The sequence below is a fragment of the Cyprinus carpio genome, chromosome A23 (assembly GCF_018340385.1).
Source record: "Cyprinus carpio isolate SPL01 chromosome A23, ASM1834038v1, whole genome shotgun sequence".
NCBI classification, from domain to species: Eukaryota; Metazoa; Chordata; class Actinopteri; order Cypriniformes; family Cyprinidae; genus Cyprinus; species Cyprinus carpio.
In genome coordinates this window covers 13053221-13079065 of record NC_056594.1, presented here as the reverse complement: position 1 = coordinate 13079065, position 25845 = coordinate 13053221, and the positions used below count along the sequence as shown (strand labels likewise).

Genomic DNA, 25845 nt, shown 5'->3' with positions numbered 1-25845 from the left:
CAAAGCAGAATTTTCAGTCAGCAGCCACTACTTCAGTCTTCATTGTCACATGATTCTTCATTTGTCATTCTAATATGCTGATTTGGTGAAAAAATAAAGTAAAATAAAAATATTATTATCAATGTTAAAAACTGTTTAAATAATTTTTTATATATATTTTTTATGGAACCTGTGATTCTCTGATGAATAGAACGTTCAAAACAACAGCATTTATTTTCAGTTGATTAAATGAACAGGTCTTTGGTGAATGAAAGTATTTAATTAAAACAAATCTTACTCACCCCAAACTTGAACGTACATATTCAGAAGGCAACACTTTGATTGATGCCCCATTAAAAAAAAAAAAAAATGTTGCATTTTTTCCTTATTCAGATGAATGGTTTCAATTACTATCAAAATATTCCCTGGCCTATACATTAGATTAGAACAGTGGCTATTCTATCAGGTAAGAACCCGCACTTCGTTTATGGCTTTAAAAGCCTTTTAGCTGTGGTTTACAGCAGATCCGTCACTTTTAGATGGATTGAACACATTAATGAGGTGATAAAAGATAGTTTCATTCTGCTTCTTAATACCGATCCTTGACCAGCTGCTCACAAACACTTTTTAAAATTAATAGCCTCTAATATATTTTTGAAATTATAGATGATTTTTTGTTGAGTGTATTTGTTTATTTATAACTTTTTTGGCTATGTGCCTGATGGAAAGGTGTTTGCAACAGTCTGTCTGTGTTATAAGAGAAAATGTAAATAAAGGATCAGTTTTTATGAGGACAAATGTGTTTACAGTGCAGTCATGTCTCCTGTGTGACATAAGTGTAACAGACATTTCTAAAAGATAGTAACTTAGAAACCACTGAACATACAACTTTTCCTAATCTAAAGAAAATGTATTACCTGTACAAAAAGAACAAAAAGAATGAAAGTGCTTTATTCCCAATGTGAGTTGTCACTGCGATGCAACTTAGTACAAACAAATAATAAGTAAAAAAGTGCAAACAGTCCATAGCCTTGAAAAACAACAAATGATAAACATTAAACAGCTTAATAAAGTAATTTAAAAAATAAAAAATTTGACACCTATGGGGTGGTAATAAACACAACAACAGCTGATGCAATATGACATTTACACATTAGATTAATTGGACATTTTACAGAACTTAAATGGCGTTCAGTTTTTTAAAATGACCACTGAAAAATCTGCATTGTGAAATTTGTTTTAGTGGTTTCTATTATGTAACATTTATTTATTTCTTTTCTTTTTTTAGAGATTTTTGTTATTTTTAAGGTTTTTCTTTTTCTTTGTTTTAATCCATTACCGTTAGCCTCTGAAACCACTTGCATTTCTTCTGGGTTTTGATCTGAAGTCACACTGGTTTTTATTGCATGATCCTCCGTAACTTGAGGGACACGCGGAGCATGGTTTTCCTGTCTTATATGGAGCCTCTCCAACCCAGTTCCCCCTAACAGAAGAAGAAATATATACAAGTTTCCTTTTCTTTAGTTTTCAAAAATTTGCTTCATAAAAAAACAACCATAATTTACTACATTTTTAAGAATAAAATGATTGTATTGATACAGTAAAAAATTATTCTTACTTGATAGAATAGTTGCAAACCAGTAAGGTGGCCTGTTTCCACATACTTCCAAAAACATTCATGTTTGAACATCTTCTGATAGCACACCCGATCTTATTGCTGGTTGCCCACACCATCTGAATCAAAATGTCATAAATAGATATCTAGTAGTTAAAATTGTATATATATATATATATATATATATATATATATATATATATATATATATATATATATATATATATATATTATTCATCAATATTCTCAAAAATAATTATAAATTAATTAATTTAAAAAAATATATAATAAAAAGTAATTTGTTATTATAAATTATATATATACTGGAGACCCACCTGAGTGTAGTGTGTGCAGACAGAGCCGCTGCATCTATTGGGGTAGGAGAAATAGTATCTTTCATCATACCAGGATCTTACCAGGTCAATGATTGAGCTGTATCTGCAAAATGAAAGATTTAGAAAATCATATTCAGAATATGTAGACAGTGTAGGTATGATCCAGAACTGACATGGTTTTCAGATATTAATTCATGCTGATACCATGACTGCTCCCGATATAGTACGTTGTTGTAAGGGTCTGTACCTTCCAGAGATGATGGACAGGTTCTGTCCAATGTGTCGCAAATCATGAGACGGTCCATGATCCCATATGCACTGAGCGGCCCAGGACTCTGCAGATTTAGCCAGTCTCTCATCCCACACCTCACAAAGGAGAGTGAGGATAGGTAAAAAAAAGATGATTTAAAAAAAATAGTTCACCCAAAAGACCCAGGCAATGACAATTATGAAGATGTCAAGCAACAAAAAGGAAGAAAAATCATCATAAATTTTGTCCACACGATCTAGATTTTTCTGTAAGACTTGTGGAGCCATACAATATGGATTTTGTGAGGAACAGAAACTTAACATAGCAAAGCTTAAATTAAGCCCTTGCGATCTGAATCGTGGGCAACGATTCTTTTGAAACAGATATTTAAACGAAATAGTTGATTCAATTCAAAAAACTGATCTGAATGATTTGTTCACAAATCTGACTCGAGTTCAACTAAATGATTCGCTTGCCCTTAACAAGTTCACTTGAGGTGAAGATTTTTAAATATAGGCCTATAATATAAATTTGATATCACATATTGTAAGCGGTTTTTAAAGTCATACAGGCCACTTTTATGATACTCAAACTTTTATGGTGAATTTCAGTCCTTGATGCAGCTAGACATTTTCAGTCACCTTGCATTGTCATTGCATGGAAAAGAGCGACCAGACTGTTCTAAAATGTTACATTTAGAAAAAAAAAAAATTTCTGATTATATATTTGACAACCTTAAAACACTAGTAATGCAAAAAAACAAAAAAAAATAGTAGGCTAAAGCTAATAAAAATGTCCTACCATATATTCCATGTTTGTTGCGGGTGGGAAGACCTGTGAACGCACGCGGTTGTGATAGTCCAAAATTGCCGTCATATCTTTGCTAGAGATGAAGCGTTTCCGCCGCGCTCGAGGCGCGCTGCTGTTGCTCAGTACGGCCTCCGGGGAAACCTCACTCAGATGAAGCACCTCTGTCGCGCTGCTCGCCGTCTCTGCTGCTGTCATACACAGCAGGGTCCACAAGGTGGCAGCAAAGAGCAGCTGAGCGCAGGCCAAATTCATCTTTCTGCCTTCTGTCTGGTTGGCTACAGGTGCTTTATTTGTGGAAAGAGAATTCAGTCAACAATCTCTCGCTGTATTAGCCAGTAAAATAAGCTCAGGAACTGTACAGTCCCTACTCAAGTGCAAGTACAGTTTAATCCTGCAATTTCTGTAGACCATTTTAGACCATAGTAACAGTATAAACATGTCAACGTATTGATATAACAAGCAGATTACTTGCTGTGTTACCCACATTTTTATGGTTACCTAAAAATAATACTTTGTGGTATAACATAAGGTGAAAATAGTGATAAAAATGTAAAATTTTAATTTTTGTGTGAACCGTCTCTTTAATTTTTTTTTTTCAAAAATTATAGAAATAGTCACATCAGTCAGCCATGTTATTATATTTTTATGTAAATATGTTTAATTTAGTTACATTGTATACATTTATATATAATTACAAGTTATAGCTACCTATAGTTAACATACAATTTGCTCTATCAATTAAATATATATATATATGTATGTATATATATATATAGCTACCTATAGTTAACATACAATTTGCTCTATCAATTAAATATATATATATATGTATGTATATATATATATTCTTATCAAAGTGATGTGGTTGACAGAGTAATTCTTAGTGTTACATTGCAAAAACTCATGCTTTTAAACAAAATGACCAACTTTACACCCAAATGCCCTCACTAGTCTTTAGACACATGAACATGTAAACTTTGGAAAATGCATCAGTGCATCAATAAAAAAATTTTTTCTATTCTAATCATTTAAAAAACAATGTGAACACATGATGGTTATTGAAGAGTAAATCGTGGCATATACTTATGAATGTAGTCCTGCAGTCTGAAGAGAGCGGGGATCTTCAGCTGGAGTGGTCTTCACAGCACATACCTTCAGCAGTGGTTCCAGCACTTTAGCACAGCCTGGAGAAGAGCAGCTGAAAAGATCTCCACTTAAACTCTGGCCTTTGCAAACAACGTCTTTGACATGTGTGGCAGCGAACTTTAACTGGGCCAACTCTCTAAAGCCATCTGACGTAAAAGAAAAGCCCTTGTCTCTTTTTCTTCCCCCACAGGGATGTTCCTGAGGTTCAGGAAACAATTTAATGGAATGTTTTGTTTTTTCAGCACACACTCAGTATGGAAGCTCCAAGCAGTCAGATTGATGACGTTTCAGTCAACAGTTATAGCTCTTCCTTTCCATTACCTTTGTGATTTTCAAATGTTGTTTAAGAGCTTTTTGGGCAACTTTCACCTCTGATTTCATCATTTATCTTCATCATACTTGTAGTAACTAAAATAGCATATCGTGCATGCAAAGTAATATTTAAAAAACAAATTGTCTGTGCTTGTTTATAGTGGCTACATTGAGTTCCTTTAAATCATCTGATTCTGTACTATGCTTATATTGGACATTTGTAATCTTTTTGTGAGCTTTAGTTGGAGCTGCACTAAGCTGTTCTGGCAAAATGTTTCAATAAACACAGGCAAGGATTTTATAAAAGGGAGGGAGTTCTATGAATCAAAGGCCAGATTTTAAAATCATAGCCCAGTCAGCACATTGTCCCAGCTGTCTAGGATTCCAGGAAGGACACGCCATGTGTAATATCTCCCGTCTCTGGGCAGTGCCAAAATATACACTGCACAACTTTAACTGTAGGCTTCAGCAACTACTGGAAAGGGTTATCGAGAGCATCGAGTTACAGATTCCGACTTATTAATAATTGGGGCAATCCTTTGGAAAATAGCAGACTTAGCACAAACTAGATGTCACTGCAAGATTAATACAGGACTTTTTTTTCTGTCAAAGACCAAGTATTGTCAAAAGTAAAAGAACGGAAATTCTAAATGCCAATGCTTTAGAATTCCTTTTTTTTTTTATTATAAGCAAAATATAGTGAAAATCTAAAAAATTTTTAGAAATATAATAAATTAATAAGCCTTAATTTTAGCTTTTAAACTTTTCATTCAGCATGTACTTTGTATAGTAAAGGCTTAGCATCCTAACTTCAAAAGTTAGCAGTCATCCTCAAACTGTCACGGTCGGGGGGGGGGGGGGGGGGGGTCAAGGTTCATCTTGAGGCCTGTTAGAAGACTTTCTGTTGACACTATATAAGTAAGAAAGCCAAGACTTGTTTTCTAGACAAACATATCATGTCACTTCTTAACATACGTAATGTTGCGACCTTTATGGTTTTATCTTTGTACACAGAATACACAAGTTTGGTCGTACCATTGATAAGTGTCTTTCCCAGGTCAAATGTTTGACGGTTTTATGTGCTAATATGATGAATACCTCTGAGCTACAGTGAGCCCTTGTGGAGTGCAGCGTTTAAAAATAGCTACAGGCATGTCTCTGTCAATTCTATCACATACTTAATAGTGCTGTCATCACACATCAAAGGAGGTGATGAATGTTGAGCAGAAATATCAAATTAATCATTCACTGTATGTAAGCAGTGCTTATAGAAACATTGTAGGTATAACCAGTTATAGTTTATGTTAAGCTTAATTCATTCACATAATGGTAACCTTGACTACATCTCATTCATGCTTCCTGCACAATGCTGAAGGGTCCTTGTGCATTGTGGGATTGAACGAGAGAGAAAAAGTGACTTAAAAAGGTGCACAGCTGTGCCATTATCTCCTCCACAGCAATGGAAAGGACAGTCAGGTCTTTCTGTGTATAAATCACGTCATTTAGCATAAATCCAGGGCTTCTCATTCCCTGCTGCCGCTCCATTTCTCATGTCAGCAGTCCAAACTTTGTTTTGGCAGCCCCAAAAAACAAATTTGCCAAGTGATGTAGCTGTTCAGGGTGATGGATGGTTTTGAAGGGAATATAGACAATGGGTCTGTTCTGACCATCGGTTACTGGAATTAAAGGAATCACACCACACGTTTTCTCATTACACATTGATTTACCACTAACATATTTACAGCAGAGGAACTAATTATTCATACGCAGAAGCTTATACTGGCAGACACTAGATTAAAGCGATGCATTTTCTCAATATTCCCTTGGAATCAAATCCACGACCCTGGTGTTGCGAGCACCATTTGCGACCAGTTTTGCAATTAATTTAAAGAATTAATATATTACCAATCAAAAACCTGTTAACAAACAACATTGATAAAAGGAAAATATCACTAAATTAACACGAGCAATAATTAAAATCAATCAAATTATTTTGTCCATAAATAAATATGTGGGGATCTTAAAAGTTCCATTTAATGAAGCACTTATGATGTCAAGCTATAATATTTCAGATTTACTGTCAGGAATGGTCTGAGGAAGAGCAGACGAAGCCATAACTCATCAAGGCCCTCTTCCGTGAGACAACATAAAATGGGTCAAGCATGGGTGGAACACCTCTAGACAATCAGGCCAGAAATAATCTCTCTAATATGACATCATCTTGTGTAGACACTTATAAAAGTGTGGTATCTAAAGAGTATGCTGACCATTTCAGCATACTCTTAAAACCCTTCAGTTGTGTATATTATACAGTAATTAATCTAGAAATATATTTTTTTAAATGGTTCAGGTTCTGCCGTGAAAACTTCTGTCAGACATTTTATGCCCATTCAGTTAACAGATCTGTAGTTCATCAAAATAATATTACATTCATTCCCTTGATGATTCTTGACTGCATCCAGGAGTGTCCAAACTGGATATAATGATTGAAATAAGGGTTTAAATGCACCTGTAGTGTTTCCAGTTGTCAGAGATATGATAAGAGATTTACAAATGATTTTTAAATCCATGGCGACTTTTAAAACACCAGTATTTAACATCCTGTCAGACTGCTCTGTCTGGCAGAGTGTGTGGAAGCAGAATGGAGAGCCAACACAGCCAGATGGCACACATACTTGGAAACTCTGCCTTTGAATAAATACACTCTTGCCAATATAGAGTGCAACAAGGGCAAACCTGTGGAACGTTCTAAGTTATACTTTTTTTTAAATCATACCAATCATTTTGTTTTAAAAAATCAACAAGATTTAAAAAAAAAAAGATTTTTAATTAATAACTGCACACTGAACATCCAACACCTATTCTCTTAAGTGTATCTGCAGGATCTTGAGGTTTGAAAACAGTGGTTTTCAGCAAATGCATATCAGCCATGTGTGCTAAAATCGATCAAATGGGATGAGATTCTAGTTCTTATGTGACGAGTTTTCCTTAAAAAAAAGAAAAAAGAATTAATTACTATCATTTCATGACTATATTATAGTGCCCCCTATTGGACAGTGAAAGCCTCTGTTTTAAAGTTTTAAAGCAAAACTGCTCTTATAAAGGGGTCCTTTTATGCTCTTTTACAGGGTCTTGATTTTGTTTTGGGGGTGTACTAGAACAGGCTCTCATACTAGGTTGTTCGAAAAACATATATTTTTCACATATTTTACATTATTACAACACCTCTCTCCTCAGTCTGGCATGAACAGCTTGAATAGTTCCTGCATCAAATGAAGGCCCGCCTTCTGAAATACGAACTGTGCTGTGATTGGTTAGCTGGGCCAGTGTGTGATATTGTGATTGACAGCACTCGGCGCCTGGAGCTTCAGTGTAATTATTGCGTCAAAATCAAATCAATTTGAGCTTGATTTAAACCCGGATGATTGTAACCAATCTAAAATCGTCTGCCTTGGGAAAGCTAGCATGTCTCCGACAGTGACATAACATCGCTGCCTTTCTCTAGTGCAGCTCAACCAGGTCTCATCCCATTCGTCGATATTTGTGATTTCACAAATCCAGAAAAATATGCGTTGTAGTCCAAACGAGTCGTTCGTTGTAGTTTTTGAAAAGTGATTTCTGTTAAATAAAATATCTCCTTTTGAATTGGACTTTGAGCTTTGTAACTTTGCAGATCTTTTTTTATGCTCAAACAGCAACATTACATACTAACTAAAGTTGAAAAATTAAAAAGCATAATTGCACTCCTTTAAGGGATACTCACCCACATTTTTTTTTTCATGTAAATATATTTATATATGTTTTAAAATAACTCTCATTTATCCAATCAGCATCTTTTCTGCCGCCTTTTCTTGTTTTGTTTTTTGTTTATATATAGATGGATGATATTTTTTATTTATTGTTTATTTTGTGAAGGATGAGCAGCAGCTCCTACTGGAGCGAAGGTTTTGCTCATGCATATTCAGACGCCACCAACGTGATTTAGAAACCTTCCTATGGCGAACGTCGTATTCTTGAATATTAATTAGCTAATGGTGACGTCGCTTAGTAGTTCTCCAGTGGCGAAGACTTGCTCATGAATATTAATCAACAGCCCGTCACCGTAGTTGGATTCGTAGCGGCATGACGGTTTTTGTTTCTGCAGTGAAACACACAACACACAGAACAACATGGGTGCAGCAGGCAGTTTAGTAAACAGTTTGGCTTGTCTTTGGAGACAGCCATGTACCCGTGCTTATTTACCGCATTTGTTCTTTTGTATTTCATTTATAGGATCGGTTTTGAAAACGACGGGCCTTGTGCCGGAGAGCTATTTCAGTAACAGCAGAAATATTTTAAATCTGTAAGTACGTACATGTCTACTGTATATAGTAGCAACCTTACCTAGATAAAACTCAGTTAAATACTGTAAAACTAAATAAATTTAGTGGAAATGTGTTTAGAAACCAATAATTATATGCAATATAAAACTAATAGACTTTAAGCAGTTTTAAAAAGCAATGCTTGTCATTGACAACTTACTATGACATTGATTTTTGGCTCCAAATTCATTTAATCATTTTCACTTAATTTTTTTCTACTTTCAGATATTTTGTGAAAGTTTCGTGGGCATGGACCATTGCTTTACTTCTGCCTTTCATCCGTTACTCCAACATTTACAACAGAAACCACACATTTGTGTTGAGGCGGCTGACGTCACTACTGGTGGCGACATTAATTTGGTACATCTGCACTGAGACTTTTTCCTACATTGAAGACATTACCGGTTCATGCTATGAGTCAGACACCATGCAAGTCACCCACGGTGACATTATTGCCACAAAGGCGGCGTGCAAGACGGCTGGATTCATCTGGGATGGTTTTGACATATCAGGACACTCCTTCATCTTGGCTTACTCTAGTCTTGTGATTGTGGAGGAAATGGTGCCCATGTTAAACATACCGCAAAGTGACAGAAACGTTCCTCTTAATTGCCTTTATATAGCACTCAATGCTATTGTGGCCATCTGGATATGGATGTTCGGATGCACTTCTGTGTATTTCCATGATATTATTGACAAGACCATAGGGACGTTGTGTGGGATATTGGGATGGTACATGACTTATGGTGTTTGGTACCCAATGTCCTTTTCTCCAGGTCTCCCTCCACAGCAGAAACAACATGCTTAGTGTGGGAACTAAACGCTACAAGTGCACTACAAGAAGCTTGACATATCTGTACTGTTTATGTTTTGTGAGATCCATGACAGGTAAGCCTTCCAGGTGATGCGGTAGGCAGCTGGTGTTCCTAAAATGTCGATTTGTAATCTGAGAGGTCCCATCTGAACCATGTTGTTGCATTCAAATGTTTTGTGACTTCACACAGACTTCATACAATATTAAAACTTGACAATACATTTATTTATATGGCAGTCTGCTACTGCTTTCTGTAATCAACCTGTAACCATCAGCTGAGCTGCCTTTTAACAGTAAATATATAAAGTTTGACACTTGACACTAATATTTTGAATATTTATAATTGGGCTATTTATTTTTATTTTTTTAACAAAAACGAGATCTGATAAATTGGAGGTCAGAGAATTATAGTGCAGTTCATTTGTGTAAGTTTTATATTTGCAGTGTGTTTTAATAGAACTATTTTATGTGTTCTGTCTAAAGGTCAACCATTCATATGTGCCATTATTAGATTGTTTTTTGCAGTTGTTGTCAATCCTCATGTCACTGTCTGATCAGTTTATCACAGGAAACGGACACCACCTGTTCTTAGAGACTCAAAAGGATCTATATATAATAAGACTGTCTGGGGACTGGATTGATGTTTGAGTGAACATTTGGCTGGTTAAAAGTATTTCTTACAGGTTCGAGGAACAATGCAAATTAGATGTAAATTAATTCTAAAATACAAACAATGGGACATGCTGGTTAAGGAGGGCACATCCATTAGTCATTTCATGTGTGTCAATTAAATATGATTTTAAACAATTATCATTGCAATTATGCTTGTTGTCATACATCAGTATTCCAAAGAAAGCAAGCCGCAACATGTTATTATGTTGAGTTATTGTACTGTATCCATTTAACCTGATGTGATGACAGAGTTCTTGTTAGTGTAACACATCACTGAGGTGTGTATTTATTTATTTCAATATGGTGTTTAAAAGAATAAATAGCTTTGAATTGAGGACCTCTAGTAGATGTTTTGATTTAGTTGTCTCAAGGTTAGACTCTGTAAACCAAATTAAAAGGACTAGTTCACCCAAAAATGAAAATTTACTCACTCGCAGGTCATCCAAGATGTAGATGAGTTTGTTTCTTCATAGTAACACATTTGAGGAAATTAAGCATTACATCACTTGCGCACCAACTGAATCTCTGCAGTGAATGGGTGCCGTCAGAATGAGAGTCCAAACAGTTTATAAAAGTATAACAATAATCCATGAGTAATCCACACAACTGTGTGTTTTTTATAGTCCACTGCTTGTTATAAACAAAATCATCCATATGACAATTTTAACTTCACCATTGCTTCCAAATTGAGTCCTCTATACATAATATTGCTTTCTCAGAAAAAAGGCCATCTTGTCTGAATAAGAACAGAAATATTCACAGATCAAGCACCGTTTACAAATGAGAACAGTCCAAATCAATTGTAAAAAATGTATTTAAATATTGGTTTTAATGTAAGAGGATATCAGGCGATGGAGGAAGGGTTATTATGGATTATGGGTTTGTATTTTGGCCAGCAGTGATGATGCCTTAATGATGGATTTGTTTCTTAACAGTTTTTCACTTCATACAATGTTAACTGATGGACTGGAGTCGTGTGGATTATTGTGATGTTTTTATCAGCTGTGTGACTCATTCTGACCCATTCATTGCAGAAGATCCATTGGTGAGCAAGATGGCATGATATACTTATCCAAAATCTTATCAGATGAAGAAACAATTTTCAGCTAACTTTAATTTTTAGGTGAACTATTCTTATATATCATCAAATATGCTCAACTGTCTTTCATTGCACACTTCTTTCTTTTTTGGTGTTGCGTATTATTTCTGTTTTTGTGTTGAGGAATGTTTCTGTATTTATCTGGACTTTTGTGTGCGTCATGGGGGAAAGGCTGCCCCCCTCTGGTGCCAGCTTGATCGGTACAGTCCGAGGCTCAATGGTGTTTTAAAACCTCGATGTTGCTAGAATGTGCCTTTTAGACTAGCGAGGAGGGTTTGTGCTCACAGAGCCGCGGTCATAACAGCAGTACAGCATCATCACTGTCTGTGTGCAGCATCTCAGACAGGCGCGGAGAGTACAGACTAAAGCTCTAAGATAGACGCAAAGACTTTTTTAAGTAGCCTAAGCTAAATTAGATTCAAAGCTGAGACCATGACCCAGGGAAAGGTAAGCATTTTTATTCTTTACTATTATGAGATTTTACCATTTGTCTTCATTTGCAGGTTGTTAACCAAATGCAATGAGTTTTTTCTTGTCTGTGAATTCAGTGGTCTGAATGGCTGTAATTTCTTTTACGTGCTAGTCTGTCTGACTCAGCACTGTTCTGGTTTCATCTGTCCCCCATGATGATTAATAATGATCCCGTGACACTAAAATAAGCTTTGTCATGTCTTGGATTTGTTTCTTATGTTTTCGGACTGACTCTAAAATGGAAAATTCTTTAGATTCTGTACCATTAATAGACAATTTGTTATGCAGAAATAAAATTATAGCAAATCCTTAGTAGCAAATAAATTCAGCACAATATATATAAATTGAACATGATTTATTTTTACCTCATTTAAACATTCTTAGAAGTGCATTCAATGGCTTTTGTTTGCCTTAAACAGGTTAAGACAAAAAGATTATATGACATCATTTAATTTAACAATGTGAAAAGCACCATTAAAAAGTAATTGTACTGTGAAATACTTTTTTGCTTTAATCAGCAACAGACAGAATAAAAAAAGCAAACATGAGCAGGTTTACAAACATTTATTTATTTAATTTTTTTGCACAAAAATGACTTATGTTGCTTCTTAAAATTTATGTTAAGCCACTGGATTCAAGTACTTTAATGATGTCTTTTAATCTTTCTGAACCTTGAAAGTGGTAGTTGCATATAGGCTGTCAATAGGGGTACAGAAAGCACTCAGATTTCATTAAAATGATCTTCATTAGTGTTCCAAAATGGAACGAACGTCTTGCAGGTTTGGGACGAGAGTTTTGATATAATATTTTGGGTGAACTAACCCTTTAAGGTAGATTACTAACCTCTGATTCATGCTAAATAATCTTAGTGTTAAACTTCAACTGGCATGTTAACAAGGTTTTTTCTCAGCTTCTAGAATTAAATGGATCAAGATATTCAGGAGGAAAGTGATTTTTAAGGTGGTTTATAATGTAATTTATCAGCAGCAAACTCTCCTATTACAGTGAACCAGTCATTGTTAAGTAATGGGGAGATCAATTACTCACTCTCTCCATTCTCAGTAACATAAAACACACACTGTTGGGTGGCATTATGTACAAGATGCACTAATCCATGCACAGTGTAGCCATACAGTATATGATAAAAAATATTGTTCTGACATGTAATAAATTACATTGAATAACAGGTTCTGTAACAATACAGGTTCCTTTTAAGAATCATTCTATAATGAGTGAGTGCACATATATACAGAATAACAAATAAAGTTTAATATGTTTACAGGTTTTAGTAACAAGCAAGTCAAACAATGACTCGGATGTTCAGCCGATGGCTCCAGTTCCTCCAAGTTATGAGGAAGCAACTACTGGTATATACTTTTTTTCCTCTGTGAATTTTCTTTTTAAACTGATCTGCACTTTAAAATTATTGTTAATTTAGTTCATTTAGTACACCTAAAAATACTAATTCTGTAATCAGGGGGATAAATGTTGACTGTCCCTTTAACTCAGTGAATGCAAATGTATTTTGGTCACTATTCACTAATATAGAACACTGAAAACATTGAGAAACAACTTGAGGAACAAAATGTTTCATATTTCCTTTTGGTATTGACAGGTGAAAGCCCTTGTTATAGTGGAGCTTATACTGGAGATGGTGAGATGCTCACAGAATTCAGCTGGGATGACCAAAACATCAGGAGGATATTCATCCGCAAGGTATTGTTGCCTTCTGCTGTGGTTCTAAACTGTTGTGGAAAATATGGAGTGAATTAATGTAATATTATTTCCTGTAGGTGTACACCATCCTTATGATCCAGCTATCCATCACAATTGCCTTTGTGGCTCTTTTCGTTTTCTGGTGAGTGTGTGAGCTGAACAACCTTTCATAATGCATTATTCCTTTTTTGAAGCTTGTTTAACAATGTCTTGTTTAACTTGTAGTGAACCCGTGAAATATTACATACAGACCAACCCTGGCTGGTACTGGGCATCATAGTGAGTACAATTCATTACTTTGGGTTAACACTGTAAATGCAAATCTTAAAATTCAGTTTGAATTTAGAGAGCATATGATACAGTAATTCAGTAGTAGTGCACAGTTTTCCTTTATGTGTTGCTATGCCGTGAATGTATTATGGCTCAATTGTCTTTTTCTCCTTTTTGTGCAGTGAGTTTTTTGTTTTTTGTCTGATTTTTTACTGTTTTCTTGTGTCGTGGTGAGTGGTTTTTTAGTTTTTAGGGTTTATGTTAGATGTATATATAATATAGCTAATATAATATAATACAATATAATCATAATTTATAGTCTAAAATATAAAAAAAAAAATGTAAGCAATTAACTTTAATTAAATTGACACATTATAATATGTATTCATCTTTTACACTTACAGGAGACAATTCCCATGGAATCTGATTCTGCTCATTATCTTTGTGAGTATTAAAACAACCTCAATTGCAAGTCTTTAGACATTAAACTAGCTATTAGCTAACTAGATATACAGTCTTCCTCTATTAAAACATGTAATCTCTCTTCCTCTGTTCCAGACTCTGTCTCTTTCTTACATGACAGGAATGTTGTCCAGGTACAATCTCACGTTATATGTGTATCATGTCTTTTTTTAACATACGTTAAATATGTTCTGTAAAATTCATGATTTCATATTCATATTTTCACTTGGTCATACTTGCACAGTATATTGTGTAATGTCACAAAATGATTTAAAGTGAAATCATTTTGCATGTAACAAGAAGTCAGGCTTTTATAGACCTATTTCTTATTTAAATATTCCACCTCTGGTTTCATCTCTCTAGCTACTACAATACTAAGTCTGTCATCATCTGCCTGGGTATTACTGCCTTGGTGTGTCTTGCTATTACTATCTTTAGCTTCCAAACCAAGGTTAGTATTATTAAAAGCAACACATTTTTTCATTTGTCTTGAATGCAATAATTTTCAACTGTAATCTGGAGTGTGTTTTTATTCAGATCAAATGTTTGTGATTTTACAGATTGATATTACTTCATACCAAGGTGTGCTGCTAGTCTTCTGCACAGTATTGTTTATTTGTGGACTTGTCCTGGCATTCACCCTGCCCTTTGGATATGTAAGTACCAACGTCAGCAGTTGATTGGTAGATTTCTCATTTCTTAACAGGGTGCTGGACTTTAATATTCACAGAAATGAGAATGTGCTTTCACCAAATTATCTCTTTTCTCTTTACAGGTTCCGTGGTTGCAGGCTCTGTATGCTGTATTGGGAGCAATGCTGTTTTGCATGGTAAATAATTATAAGTATTTTTTTTTTTATCAGATTTTAGTTCAGATTAATCCTGTAAAGCCTAACATATGAAATAATAGTCATTATCTTATGTGTTTGTAAGTATTGTCATCTTATTATTTGCATCTCTCTTTTGTCTTATAGTTCCTGGCATTTGACACACAGATGCTGATGGGGAAAAAGCAATACACCATAAGTCCTGAGGAATACATCTTTGCCACTCTCAGCATATACCTGGACATTGTTTACATCTTCTCTTTCATTCTCCAGTTGTTCGGAACTCCTGAACGGGAGTGAATATGCTGTTAACCTGAAGCTCTAACGGCTCTCCTGAGTGTCTTTTGTTTCTCTGATCTGAGTGATCCTGTCTTTCCAGCATGATTTGGGTCTTCAGGGCACGTTGTTGTGTTTAAGCCCATCACCACAGCTTTTACGATGTGCCATGCATTTATCCTGTAGCATGAAGGAGGTTCTTGCATTTACATTGCATACATACACTGGTAAAACTTTAACAACATTCAGCCAGTTTTACAAATGGTGTCATAGGAAACAAAACAGAAAATATTAAATGCACTGGTGCTGTGAAACCTATATGATATCATTAGCAGTGAAAGTGCATGAAATAGAGCACAAACAGCATCACACTAAGGTGAAACTGTTTAGTAGGATTTATCCATCAATGTCCACTGCATTCATCTTTGTGTCTGACCCTGCAAAAGTTTCATATGTGATATCACAGCATGAGGACATTTTAACAAATCATTCTGAAAAACTAGATATTGTGGTTTTAGGTGTGCACATACAATATGAATCAAAGCAATATTTTCATTTCTGAGTTCATTTGTACAAATGTGATTGAAATAATCAGTGTTTCCATTTGAATTAATTAACCATAATATTTCATATGCTAGGAATTTTCTATTTGGTGATTTTCACTGTCATTGTAAAGTCATTGACTTGATAGAGATATGCTTTTTGAGCATTAATTATATTGCTTAGGCCTTTATGTGTTATTAAATCCAATTTTTTTAATTCCCTAGAGTTTTAATGTATTATCATCAGCACAGATCTATTTTTGAAGACAATGAGTTGTGAATGATTTTGGATGTGTACATAGCTATACAGTGTTCAATAAAAGAGTGCAAAATTACTGCAGCTGGATTTTAACAGTATGCATTGCTACATATGAGGTATTTTTTCCCTGTTTGTAGACTTTACAGTAGAGATTGTGTAATAAATATAATTTATTAAAATGTATTGAATATGAAATCATTAAATGACAATGTATGTTCCAGTTGCAAATTAAAAAGATGCATTTCCTCAGTCAGAGTAAATAAATGTCAATGTTCTTGATTTTCTCTGAAAACACGATTGTAATTTCAATTCTTTCCTGTATCTTTGTGTGCAGGTGTGTTATCATAGTAATATTATAGCTTATCAACGCAATTATGTATCTTTTAATAATAATAAAAAACTTAGGCTACATCTCATATGTGGGGGGCCTTAAAAATTAATTTACATCAAAGCGAAAACTGGGATTAATAGACCAGTTCTGTGGAAAATGTTTATGATGTTTAAAACTCTTTCTGAGATCTCTTAATAAATTTGTAGACATGCAATTAAAAAAATAAAAAAAGACGGTTAAATTAATGATTCAGTGACTAGCTTATAAAACACAAAAAAGTTATCGCCACCTACTGGCATAACGATGTTACCTGCAGAAAGAGTCAATGAACCCGTTACTAAACGAATCAAGTCACTAAAAGCAATCATTCCCCTCTACTACAAAAAAATATTTAAAAAGCACTTTTATTATTATTATTATTATTGTTTTTATTGAGAACATGTAAACAAAATTACAGGTAAAAACAGGCATTAAAAACAGAAATTCCAAAGATAATTAAGCAAAAAATAAAAAAAAAATAAAAAAAGGAGACATTCATAGTATTTAAAAAGCACTGAAACACTGCACTTGATCCTCTTTCAAAACGCTGCGCACTGATGACGCGCTTCCGCCCCGCTCATCCAATGGGAAAGCGCAGTTTTAGCACGTGGGCATCGGCCATGTTCTGCTTTTAAATAAGGAAGAAGCGGGAGGTGTTAATGTAACTTTGTGTACTCAATATCTCATTCACAGAATCGCTCACGGCTTCTGAGAAATTCGAGTCAGTTAGGAAAAAATATTCACAACAGATACTAACACACACGGGCGGCTATATGGAGCTCGCTTAACCTCAGGGGTAATTATTGCTGGGCTGGTATCTCGCATGTTAGCGGCTGGTTAGCTGGTTGAGCTAAAGATCAGCGGTGAGGATTTATCTGAACTGGTTTAGTCGTGTTTAAGTGAAGGATTAAGCTACTTTTATCTAACAAAGCTGGTTAGCAGTAGCGTGCGGATGAAGGGCAGAGGGAGCCCGCGTTTGGGACTGCGCTGACAGCCCTAACGACTTACCCTGCTATAATCGAGGCTTTCAGTCGTTCACCATGTTTAATAAGTTATACGAATGGATCGGAACCGGAATCGCCAGTCTGCGGAACGGAGCTCCAGCTGCTGGAGTTCATACCGGTTCCGTGAGAGTGGATCAGGACGGGACGACACGGAGAAAGAGACCGCTTGACTGGTAAAAAGATTGTTTACATGTGCACATAACTGTGAGCGGGTTGCTTACAAGTGCAAGAACTGTTATTTTATTTATTATTTAGTCTTATAATAAAGTTTTAGGTCTTTAAACTGGTTTTTGAGTCAAAATGTTTTGTTTCGGTCATTGTTTTGATAGGATGAAGTTGGAAACGACAACTTTTAAATTTTATATTATGCTCATGCTATTGCATTCTCTTTTTTTGTTTAATATGAATGTATGTTTATATTAGTATTAATTATAAACAATTAAAGACAAAATTTCTTAAATGTTTGTTACATGTGCATACCTTTCTCAATTTTGTATTTTCATACAGTTTGGAAGACGGAGATGCAGTTGATCAGGTGGAGGAGAGAGTGGTGAAGAAATTCAGAATGGGTAAATAACACTATTCTGAATGCGTGGTAAAACTGATTTATGCCAAATACGAGAACATTTTGTTGCTTGTTCTTTAGGAGATATTATGGATACAGTGAAAAATGCAGCTGAGGGAGTGAAGACACATGGTTCGAGTGTTGCTCTTTGGATGAAGAACAGTGTCAGAGCTAATCCAAGGAACATGTTGCCGACATCACCGGGTCCCCCTCAAACAGGAATACCATCAGAACCTGCAGCTAACTCTCCTGCATCAGCATCTTTGTGGGCGGAAAACAAGGTACTTTTTTTGCTCATCAAGATCTCAGTGGGTTTACTTCATTTCCTTGAGATCAGGTGTCACAGAAGTGCAAAAGCTGTCATGCAGTCTTATTCATTTTATCTATGCTATATATTTTAGCACGTTTACTTCTGTTTTTCTTTTTCTTAAAGTTTGGGGATCGGTCACATGATGTACTTGAGGACACATTTGTAGCTCCATCTAGTTCAGTTCAGTGGAGGACTGTCACAAAATCTGGTAATGGCAAAATTGCTCATGGTTTCTGTGTGTAGTTATTCGTTTTTCTTTCTGCATGTTACATATATTGTCTTTTCTCTGTTGTGACAGATTCCTTACGGACTGAACAGTCGGTCACCATATCAAAAGCAAGCAGAAGACAAGTTTGTATGGACCATCCACCGCAGACACACAAAGCTAACGGACACTCTGTTAACTTACCCTCTGCCTCCATGCCAAAACCACCCCCCTCTCCCCGCTTGGGCAGATCCCTGTACCACCGACCACACAGGTTGAATACACACACAGAATAAATGTGTTAAATCATTACATTTATGTTAGAAAGAATCATAATTAAATAATTGAATTTATTTTTTTGTTAAATGTTTTGTTGTTAGATATTATTGCTCCAGTTCGAAATTAAACTTGTTTTTGTGTTGTAGCTTTTCATCATCTCCTGAGACCAGTTCAGGACAAGCCAATTATACCAGCCTATATGAGAAGACCTTTCCCATCCGAGTGGTCCAGAGTCCTTCACATGGCAGCTCTAACCGTCTCTTGCAGAGGAGAGTCCGCTGTACAGCTCAGGAGGTCAGACACTTGTTGTACTGGTTTGTTTAATAAACCAAATATTTCATGACATAATAAATGGTAAAATTAGACTTAGGACTGCACAATAAGAGTAAAACTGAATTCTTAAGATCAAATAATGTGCAGCACGTTTAAGAGTGAAGAACTCTTTTCATTTACACGTTCAGCTCTCAATATTTTTATTTAGCAGTAGTAATAATAATGTTTATTATTATTGTTGTTGTGTAGTCAAATTGATGTATAATTGCAAATTGGGCCAAATTCTGTAGCCTAACAAGTACAGCAAATCTGGAGATTGTTTTTTTTTTTTTTTTATCAGAAAAAAAAATGTGATTAGATTTTTCCCCAGATAGTGCAACCCTCATTAGTCTTTGCTTTTGCTGTTTTTCTAGTCAGTGCGTGAGGATGAAAAGGAGGTTTACAGGCAGCTTCTAGCCATGGTGTCTGGTGGCCAGTCGACCTTCCTTCACGATGGAAGTTCTCACTCCAGCATTCGCTTGCATCGAGATTTGTGAGTATCTGTGTTGCGTTAGTTTATGTAACGTGTATTCTTAATGTCTGTGACTAAACCTGAGCTGTTTAAAGGGATAGTTCATCCAAAAATGAACATTCTGTCATTCTGTTGCTCACCTTCATATCATTCCAAACCCATAATATTTCCATTCATCTTCAGAAAACAAATGGATGTTTTTAAAATGAATTTCTTTCTTAATATTCTCTCATTCTTATTGACCGTCCATTGAAAGTCCTATAGTTCCTATAAACCAAGCAGTTTAATTATAAGTCTTCTTAAGAGACACAGTCACTTTTAATTAGGGATGATACAAATGTATAACTATTCAAATTGGTTAATGTTAAACAAATCGCGATACATTTGGGGCTGAGAGTTTATGAATGTATATCTGAGGGGAACTGACTGTCTTTAGAAAAGTTTAGATGATATTTTCTTTTCATCTGTATAGTGTATATTAAATTAGTGTTTATAACACTGATCTATTATAGGTCATTGGTTTATAAAGCTGCTTTGTTTACAGTGGTAACCAGAGAAAAACACTCTATGGCTGCTGTTCCATAAGTGCCACCTGCTGTCAGAGAGAGAATTTGCACTCTTATTCAGTCTGTCAGCTGTTTTTGTCTCATTCAGATGTTTTATGTCACAACCATTCTGATTTTGAAAATTTTTTAATCTAATTTAGATTCAAACTGGTCATGCAGCATATACGCAGAATCTTTGTTTGGATCATGATTAAAATACAGTGGTTGCCTCAAACTAAATGGAAAAAGCAAAGCCTTAGTTTGTTTATATGAAGACAAAACTATGTATCAAAACTACAACTGTATCGCGATTCATTTAACATCTCATCCAATTTGAATCGTTACATATCTGTATCGATTTTCAACCGGCTCGCAATGCATCGTTACATACCAATTTCTGTTATTTATTTATTTGCGCAAACATGCTTGCATCACATCATTACAAACCTCACTGGTTGTTGCTAGTCAAGCAAACAGGTTTGATGTTTTGTTTATCATATTAATCGCTCGATTCATATGGAATGTTATCAGTGTCTTCAAGAGTGTAATTGACAGAATTTTTATTTTTGGGTGAACTATTCCTTTAAGATCATTTTTGATGGTTTCTCTTATTCACAGCGAAACATTTGGTCTCATTTCAGCTCCAGCTTCCTGTCGTCCAGTCGAAGTCCTCTTCATTGTGCCTCTCCAACAGGCTCTGGTGCTGGAGTGTCGTCCTACGGGTTATCCAGTCCGCCTCCCAGCCCTCGGCCTGGGTCCAGCCAGACTTCCAGTGCCCTTCCCAGTCCTGGTTTGTCCTCTAGCATTCCAGAGCCTCAGCTATGGGCCCATGACCTTGAGCCCAGCACTAAAGGATCAGCTGTTCCCTCAGCTCCATCACCAGCTGCCCTTCAGGATACCTCCTCTCAGGACACGCAGTCATCAGGTAAGTCCTGTTTCTTTCTTTCTTTTTCATGTTTGTAATGTAATCCTGGCTTAAAGGTTGACTTTATGCCCTGTTTCACTTTCTTAGCTCATGATGGAGATTCAGTCATTTTTGTGATGGAGCAGCAGGGGAAGAAGCAGGAAAGCTCAAGGTAGCAGAACATTTTTAGTTTATCTTTTCATCCATTTCTTTTTTCTTTACATAACACTTTCTTACCTTTTCTAGTGTGCCGTGCTTCCAAGCTGAACTGTGGATCAAAGAACTGTGAGTACTTGTTATGTCTTGTCTAACATGTACAAGGATCAGTACCTTTAGCTTGTGGAAGTGAATAGCTTCTGATATCAGCCATATTTGATGTGTATTTTCAGGACTAGCCTCTATGACTCTCGAGCTCGGGAGCGACGGAGGTTGATTGAAGAGCAGGAGGCTCTGGCCTCTCAGCTTCTGCGCCAGGTGAGTAAATGTTCCCCTATTTTTATGCTACACCTACATTTTATGTGGCTAAAGCACTCATGCTCTCATTTGTATCATAAGCGCCTCTCAGGAGAGGGTCGAGCCGCCCCAGCGAATGTTGAGCTAAAGGTTCGAGTTCCTCTAGAGCGGGAGGTTCCTGTGGCAGCTGTTATCCCAATGCCTCAGCCTATTAAAGAGGAGCCAGAATTCCCAAAGTTAACGGAGGTAAGTGCTCCTTCTGCGAAATATACAAAAGTAGATATTTTGAAGAATGTTGGTAATCAAACAGTTTTACCATTGATTATTTTTCAAAATATCAACTCTTATGTTGTAAAGAAGTCATAAAGGTATGAAAATAAATGAATTTTAATTTTTGAATGAACGTTTTTGTTGAAATTACTTGTCTGAAGTCTGAAACTATTAGTGAAAAGGTTGCATTTGTCTTTCTGCAAAATTTCCTGAAAATCCAAATGTTATCCAGCATAGTTTATACCAAATATCTTTTTATTGTTGCTGTTTTTTTCTTATAGCATTGACTAGCATTGCGCTTGTGCACAGTGAAGTTAATGTTATTGAAATATTTCAAAGAATTTAAATATTTTTTCATTATACTTCATAACATTTAATTGTTTTGAACAGTTGTTTGATCCCTGAAATATTTGACTTTATTAACTGAATGTATAATCATTAAGGTTCAGTGCTGTAATGCCAATTTGATCAGACTTAAGATGCATTACAGTAGAATTCCAAACTTTTTCTAACTTTTATCTAACTTAAAATATTAACTTTAAGTACCCCCTGAAATGTTTTATTATTATTATTATTTATATAAATATTACCCATAAATAATATTAGAGTTACTCATAAATAATTTAACAATACATTTGAACATGTTCACAGTTCTTTGATGTTGGTTATTGGTCACGTACGCAAGTAAACAAAGTGTTCTTTTATTAGTATGTGTTTAATGTTGTTCTTGAATGGTGTGTTTCCTGCTTGTGGTGCTCACAGGACATGGAGAAAGAGGTGAGCAGAGCTCTGAGAGGCGGTAGTCAGGATGAGGTTCTCAGCGAGGGCTTCCGCCTCACCATCACCAGAAAAGACCTGCAGACGCTCAGCCACCTTAACTGGCTCAACGATGAGGTCAGAACTTTATTACGTCATTCAGGGTTCTGTACAAGCCTGTCAGTAAATGGATTCTGAAAAGAGTCCCTTCTTAAACATTTTGTGTGAGGTGTTGCCATAATTATCAGTTGGTCAATGATTTGAGTGTCTGACTGATATATTTCCTCCATTTCAGGTTATTAATTTCTATATGAACCTGCTGGTGGAGCGCAGTAAACGGCCCAACCTGCCCTCGGCTTACACCTTCAACACCTTCTTCTTTCCCAAGCTGCGGAGCTCCGGTTACGCTGCTGTCCGCCGTTGGACCAAGAAAGTGGACATCTTTTCTGTAGACATCATTCTGGTGCCTGTCCACCTGGGGGTGCACTGGTGCCTGTCTGTAAGTAGCTAACCAGCACCAAGGTCACATCGAGAACATGTGCATGTGGACTGATGCTTGCTTTCTTGACATTCACAAATAATTCAGAATAGTATTATGATGCATTTCAATCAGTTTAATAAATGAATAATTCAAAGTCAGGATTGGCATATCTCTCTACTTCTTTTTTGCCTTTCGAAAGGTGGTGGATTTTCGTAAGAAGAGCATCACTTACTTTGATTCAATGGGAGGAAACAACGACGAGGCCTGCAGGATTTTATTGTGAGTGCTGCTTGAGGATTAGATGATATAAAAGGTGTTCTGGAAGTGGTTTTTTTTAATGATTAGTGTTGTAACCCATTAAGAAACAGACAGAATAAATAATGCATAACTAGACATTGTCAAAACTGTCTTAATTGTGTCTCTGTATAACAGAAAATATCTGAAACAAGAAAGTGAAGAAAAGAAGGGGCAGAACTTTGATACCTCGGAATGGACTCTAAAAAGTAAAAGACGCAATGTGAGTTTCCCAACGTAAGCATAACTTAGGGCTAAAATTGACCAAAAAGCTTGAGGATCATCTCAGATTTTATGTATCCTTAGGAGATTCCTCAGCAAATGAATGGAAGTGATTGTGGAATGTTCACATGCAAATATGCTGAATACATCACCAAAGACCGGCCAATCACATTCACACAGGTGAACATCAGTTGTATAGAGTTTGAAATAAATCATTGGTTGGTCACACTTGTATATGGATTTTTCATTTACTTTTTTTTGTCATTTCTCAAACAGAAACACATGCCTTATTTCAGAAGACGAATGGTATGGGAGATCCTGAACCAGAAACTGTTGTGATTGGATGATTCTTTTGTATTTGTATTTTGATGTGTCGTATGGATACGAGGGCTCCTGTGCACTTCAGGAACTCTGAGACAAATATGGGATGCCCTTAATCACCGGTCGTTTCTTTGCTGTCTAAATGAAACTCGGGAAGTCCTTATGGACATAGTCTCAGCCTTTATAAGTCAGGGCAATGGTTTTATGTCCCTTTATAGTTCCCTATAACTTGACATGCTTTTGCTTTGCCAGCGAATGTTGTTTGACTGACAATGGAAGGATGTTATTTTCAATCTTTTCTTGTGCTGCCATTCTTTTGGAATAGCTGTCAATATAAGGCCTGTCTTAAGATGACTTCAAATAATCATTTGTGTTAATTGGCATGGAGTGTGCTTGATCTCAAATCATCTGAAGTCATAAATGTTACAGTAATATGATCAGTGAGTTTTACACTGATGTCTTTTTACTCTAGGGCTAGTAAAATATCTGGAATTGACAATCACAGACTCACTCAGTGGTTTTCTAATGAAAAACAGCAGTGTACTTAATATTTGACATTTGATACCTGTATGTTTTATACAGACGCTGTCAAGGTATTTAACCGCGAAAATAATTTTATTTTAAATAAGAAACTAAGACTCGGGTAGAGTCTTCTTTTTTCGGAGAGACCTATTTTTTCAGATTTAAGTGAGTTTTGTGGTTCCTTTTCCCTAGAGGTGATGAAAAGCTCTTGTGCTGCAATGCTTTTGACTTCAGTATGTTTTGGGATGGAGTTCTGCCATCACAGGGATGTTTATTTTTATCAGTATTAGGTGGCTTTTTGATAACTTGGGAGTCTTCTGATCATTTTGGTCAACTCATAGACAGACTGCACTTACATTTATTTGCTTTTTCACAGCACAACAGTGTCATACATCTGTTCTGTTCTTCCTTTTATGTAAGAGAAAACTATTTTTGGCAACTGTTTCTAGATTTTTTTTTTTTCCTGCAGGATATTGACAATTATTGTATATACAGTGACTATACGGTAAAGCTATAGATATAGTCTTCAGATATGCTGAAGACATATTTAATACTCATTTTGTACCTTTTATTATCTGTTTTTGTATGTGGAGCAGATCTTACTGGAAGTGAATTCCTGAGGTTATGTGTGTATCAGAGGATAAATGAAATCATTTCAAATGAATTCTTGTTTGAGTCTTGTCTCTTAAGCTCATGTTGTCTTAAATTTGTTTTAGAAACGAAATTGGAAAGAATATTCCATGACAAAAAAGTCATTTGTGTATATTTCATTGGTTTTCTTTACTTACTAAATTATTTCTGGTAAAATTGTAAACAATACTGTATAGACTGATTCAAATATATTGGGTTCATATATTTCTTGAAAAGCTTAACTCAAATGTGTGAATATGTGAAATGTAAATATTTTATGCCTACTAAGTCCTATTTTTGATTGAGACCATATAATCAGTCTTTAACCTAATATATTTAGATTTACAGTATTATATTTGATTTCATACATAACTGAATCGATTGTGCTGTTCAGCGAATTTAAATGTATAATTCAGCATCTTGGATTTATATTCATGCACAGAGCACAACACAAATAATCACTGTTCCAGACTCAATCTTGTACCTCAGAAGGAAGGAAAGAAACTGGAGTGTTCCACTAATAAGGGAAGAACTCTCTTGGTTTTCATTATATTGGCATTTTTATATCTCAGGGGACACATCCCAAAAAAACACACTCCTCACTATTAAGGTTCACCAAGGCAAGAAAAATTAATTTACAGGCCTACATTACAACATTGGAGGAGCACTCCTTACAATGCAGAAAAAAAGAAAAGACATAACCCATATGCATGAA

General features: G+C 35.6%; 4 protein-coding genes across 4 annotated transcripts; 3 read left to right on the top strand and 1 right to left on the bottom strand.

Annotated features, from left to right (window-relative positions):
- Positions 1-373: 373 nt before the first annotated feature.
- On the bottom strand, positions 374-4300 carry LOC109054140 (peptidase inhibitor 15-like). The gene is made up of 6 exons (XM_042713816.1): positions 4073-4300; positions 2981-3273; positions 2177-2295; positions 1930-2032; positions 1598-1713; positions 374-1462 (listed from the first exon to the last, which is right to left on the bottom strand). The coding sequence occupies exons 2-6, from the start codon at positions 3239-3241 to the stop codon at positions 1321-1323; spliced, it is 741 nt and encodes a 246-aa protein (XP_042569750.1). The 5' UTR covers positions 3242-3273; positions 4073-4300; the 3' UTR covers positions 374-1320.
- A 4122-nt stretch (positions 4301-8422) lies between these two features.
- Positions 8423-10628, top strand: LOC109100764 (acyl-coenzyme A diphosphatase FITM2-like). The gene is made up of 2 exons (XM_019114193.2): positions 8423-8789; positions 9034-10628. Exons 1-2 carry the CDS (start codon positions 8617-8619, stop codon positions 9614-9616), a joined length of 756 nt encoding a protein of 251 aa, XP_018969738.1. The 5' UTR covers positions 8423-8616; the 3' UTR covers positions 9617-10628.
- A 1133-nt stretch (positions 10629-11761) lies between these two features.
- On the top strand, positions 11762-16507 carry LOC109100763 (protein lifeguard 2). The gene is made up of 12 exons (XM_042713972.1): positions 11762-11840; positions 13147-13231; positions 13480-13580; positions 13658-13722; positions 13806-13859; positions 13951-13962; positions 14255-14294; positions 14409-14446; positions 14676-14763; positions 14873-14968; positions 15088-15141; positions 15286-16507. Exons 1-12 carry the CDS (start codon positions 11826-11828, stop codon positions 15436-15438), a joined length of 801 nt encoding a protein of 266 aa, XP_042569906.1. The 5' UTR covers positions 11762-11825; the 3' UTR covers positions 15439-16507.
- Positions 16508-17176: 669 nt separating this feature from the next.
- On the top strand, positions 17177-25164 carry LOC109100762 (sentrin-specific protease 1-like). The gene is made up of 18 exons (XM_019114191.2): positions 17177-17762; positions 18097-18158; positions 18236-18435; positions 18588-18672; positions 18763-18943; positions 19095-19242; positions 19635-19753; positions 20919-21202; positions 21290-21353; positions 21428-21466; positions 21571-21655; positions 21737-21880; positions 22667-22798; positions 22956-23159; positions 23341-23420; positions 23574-23658; positions 23742-23837; positions 23934-25164. Exons 1-18 carry the CDS (start codon positions 17626-17628, stop codon positions 23994-23996), a joined length of 2208 nt encoding a protein of 735 aa, XP_018969736.1. The 5' UTR covers positions 17177-17625; the 3' UTR covers positions 23997-25164.
- The last annotated feature ends 681 nt before the right edge of the window (positions 25165-25845 follow it).

What these genes read in the sequence shown, in the direction of transcription:
- LOC109054140 (XM_042713816.1), bottom strand. Translation starts at nt 3,241, where the DNA reads ATGAATTTGGCCTGCGCTCAGCTGCTCTTTGCTGCCACCTTGTGGACC. An exon ending in CAACAAACATGGAATATATG is followed by an intron (nt 2,296 to 2,980) that starts GTAGGACATTTT and finishes CTCCTTTGTGAG; the next exon opens with GTGTGGGATGAGAGACTGGC. An exon ending in TCTGCACACACTACACTCAG is followed by an intron (nt 1,714 to 1,929) that starts GTGGGTCTCCAG and finishes ATTTTGATTCAG; the next exon opens with ATGGTGTGGGCAACCAGCAA.
- LOC109100764 (XM_019114193.2), top strand. Translation starts at nt 8,617, where the DNA reads ATGGGTGCAGCAGGCAGTTTAGTAAACAGTTTGGCTTGTCTTTGGAGA. An exon ending in AGCAGAAATATTTTAAATCT is followed by an intron (nt 8,790 to 9,033) that starts GTAAGTACGTAC and finishes TTCTACTTTCAG; the next exon opens with ATATTTTGTGAAAGTTTCGT.
- LOC109100763 (XM_042713972.1), top strand. An exon ending in TGATTCTGCTCATTATCTTT is followed by an intron (nt 14,295 to 14,408) that starts GTGAGTATTAAA and finishes CCTCTGTTCCAG; the next exon opens with ACTCTGTCTCTTTCTTACAT. An exon ending in GAGCAATGCTGTTTTGCATG is followed by an intron (nt 15,142 to 15,285) that starts GTAAATAATTAT and finishes TTTGTCTTATAG; the next exon opens with TTCCTGGCATTTGACACACA.
- LOC109100762 (XM_019114191.2), top strand. Translation starts at nt 17,626, where the DNA reads ATGTTTAATAAGTTATACGAATGGATCGGAACCGGAATCGCCAGTCTG. An exon ending in GAGGACTGTCACAAAATCTG is followed by an intron (nt 18,673 to 18,762) that starts GTAATGGCAAAA and finishes CTGTTGTGACAG; the next exon opens with ATTCCTTACGGACTGAACAG. An exon ending in TCCGCTGTACAGCTCAGGAG is followed by an intron (nt 19,243 to 19,634) that starts GTCAGACACTTG and finishes CTGTTTTTCTAG; the next exon opens with TCAGTGCGTGAGGATGAAAA.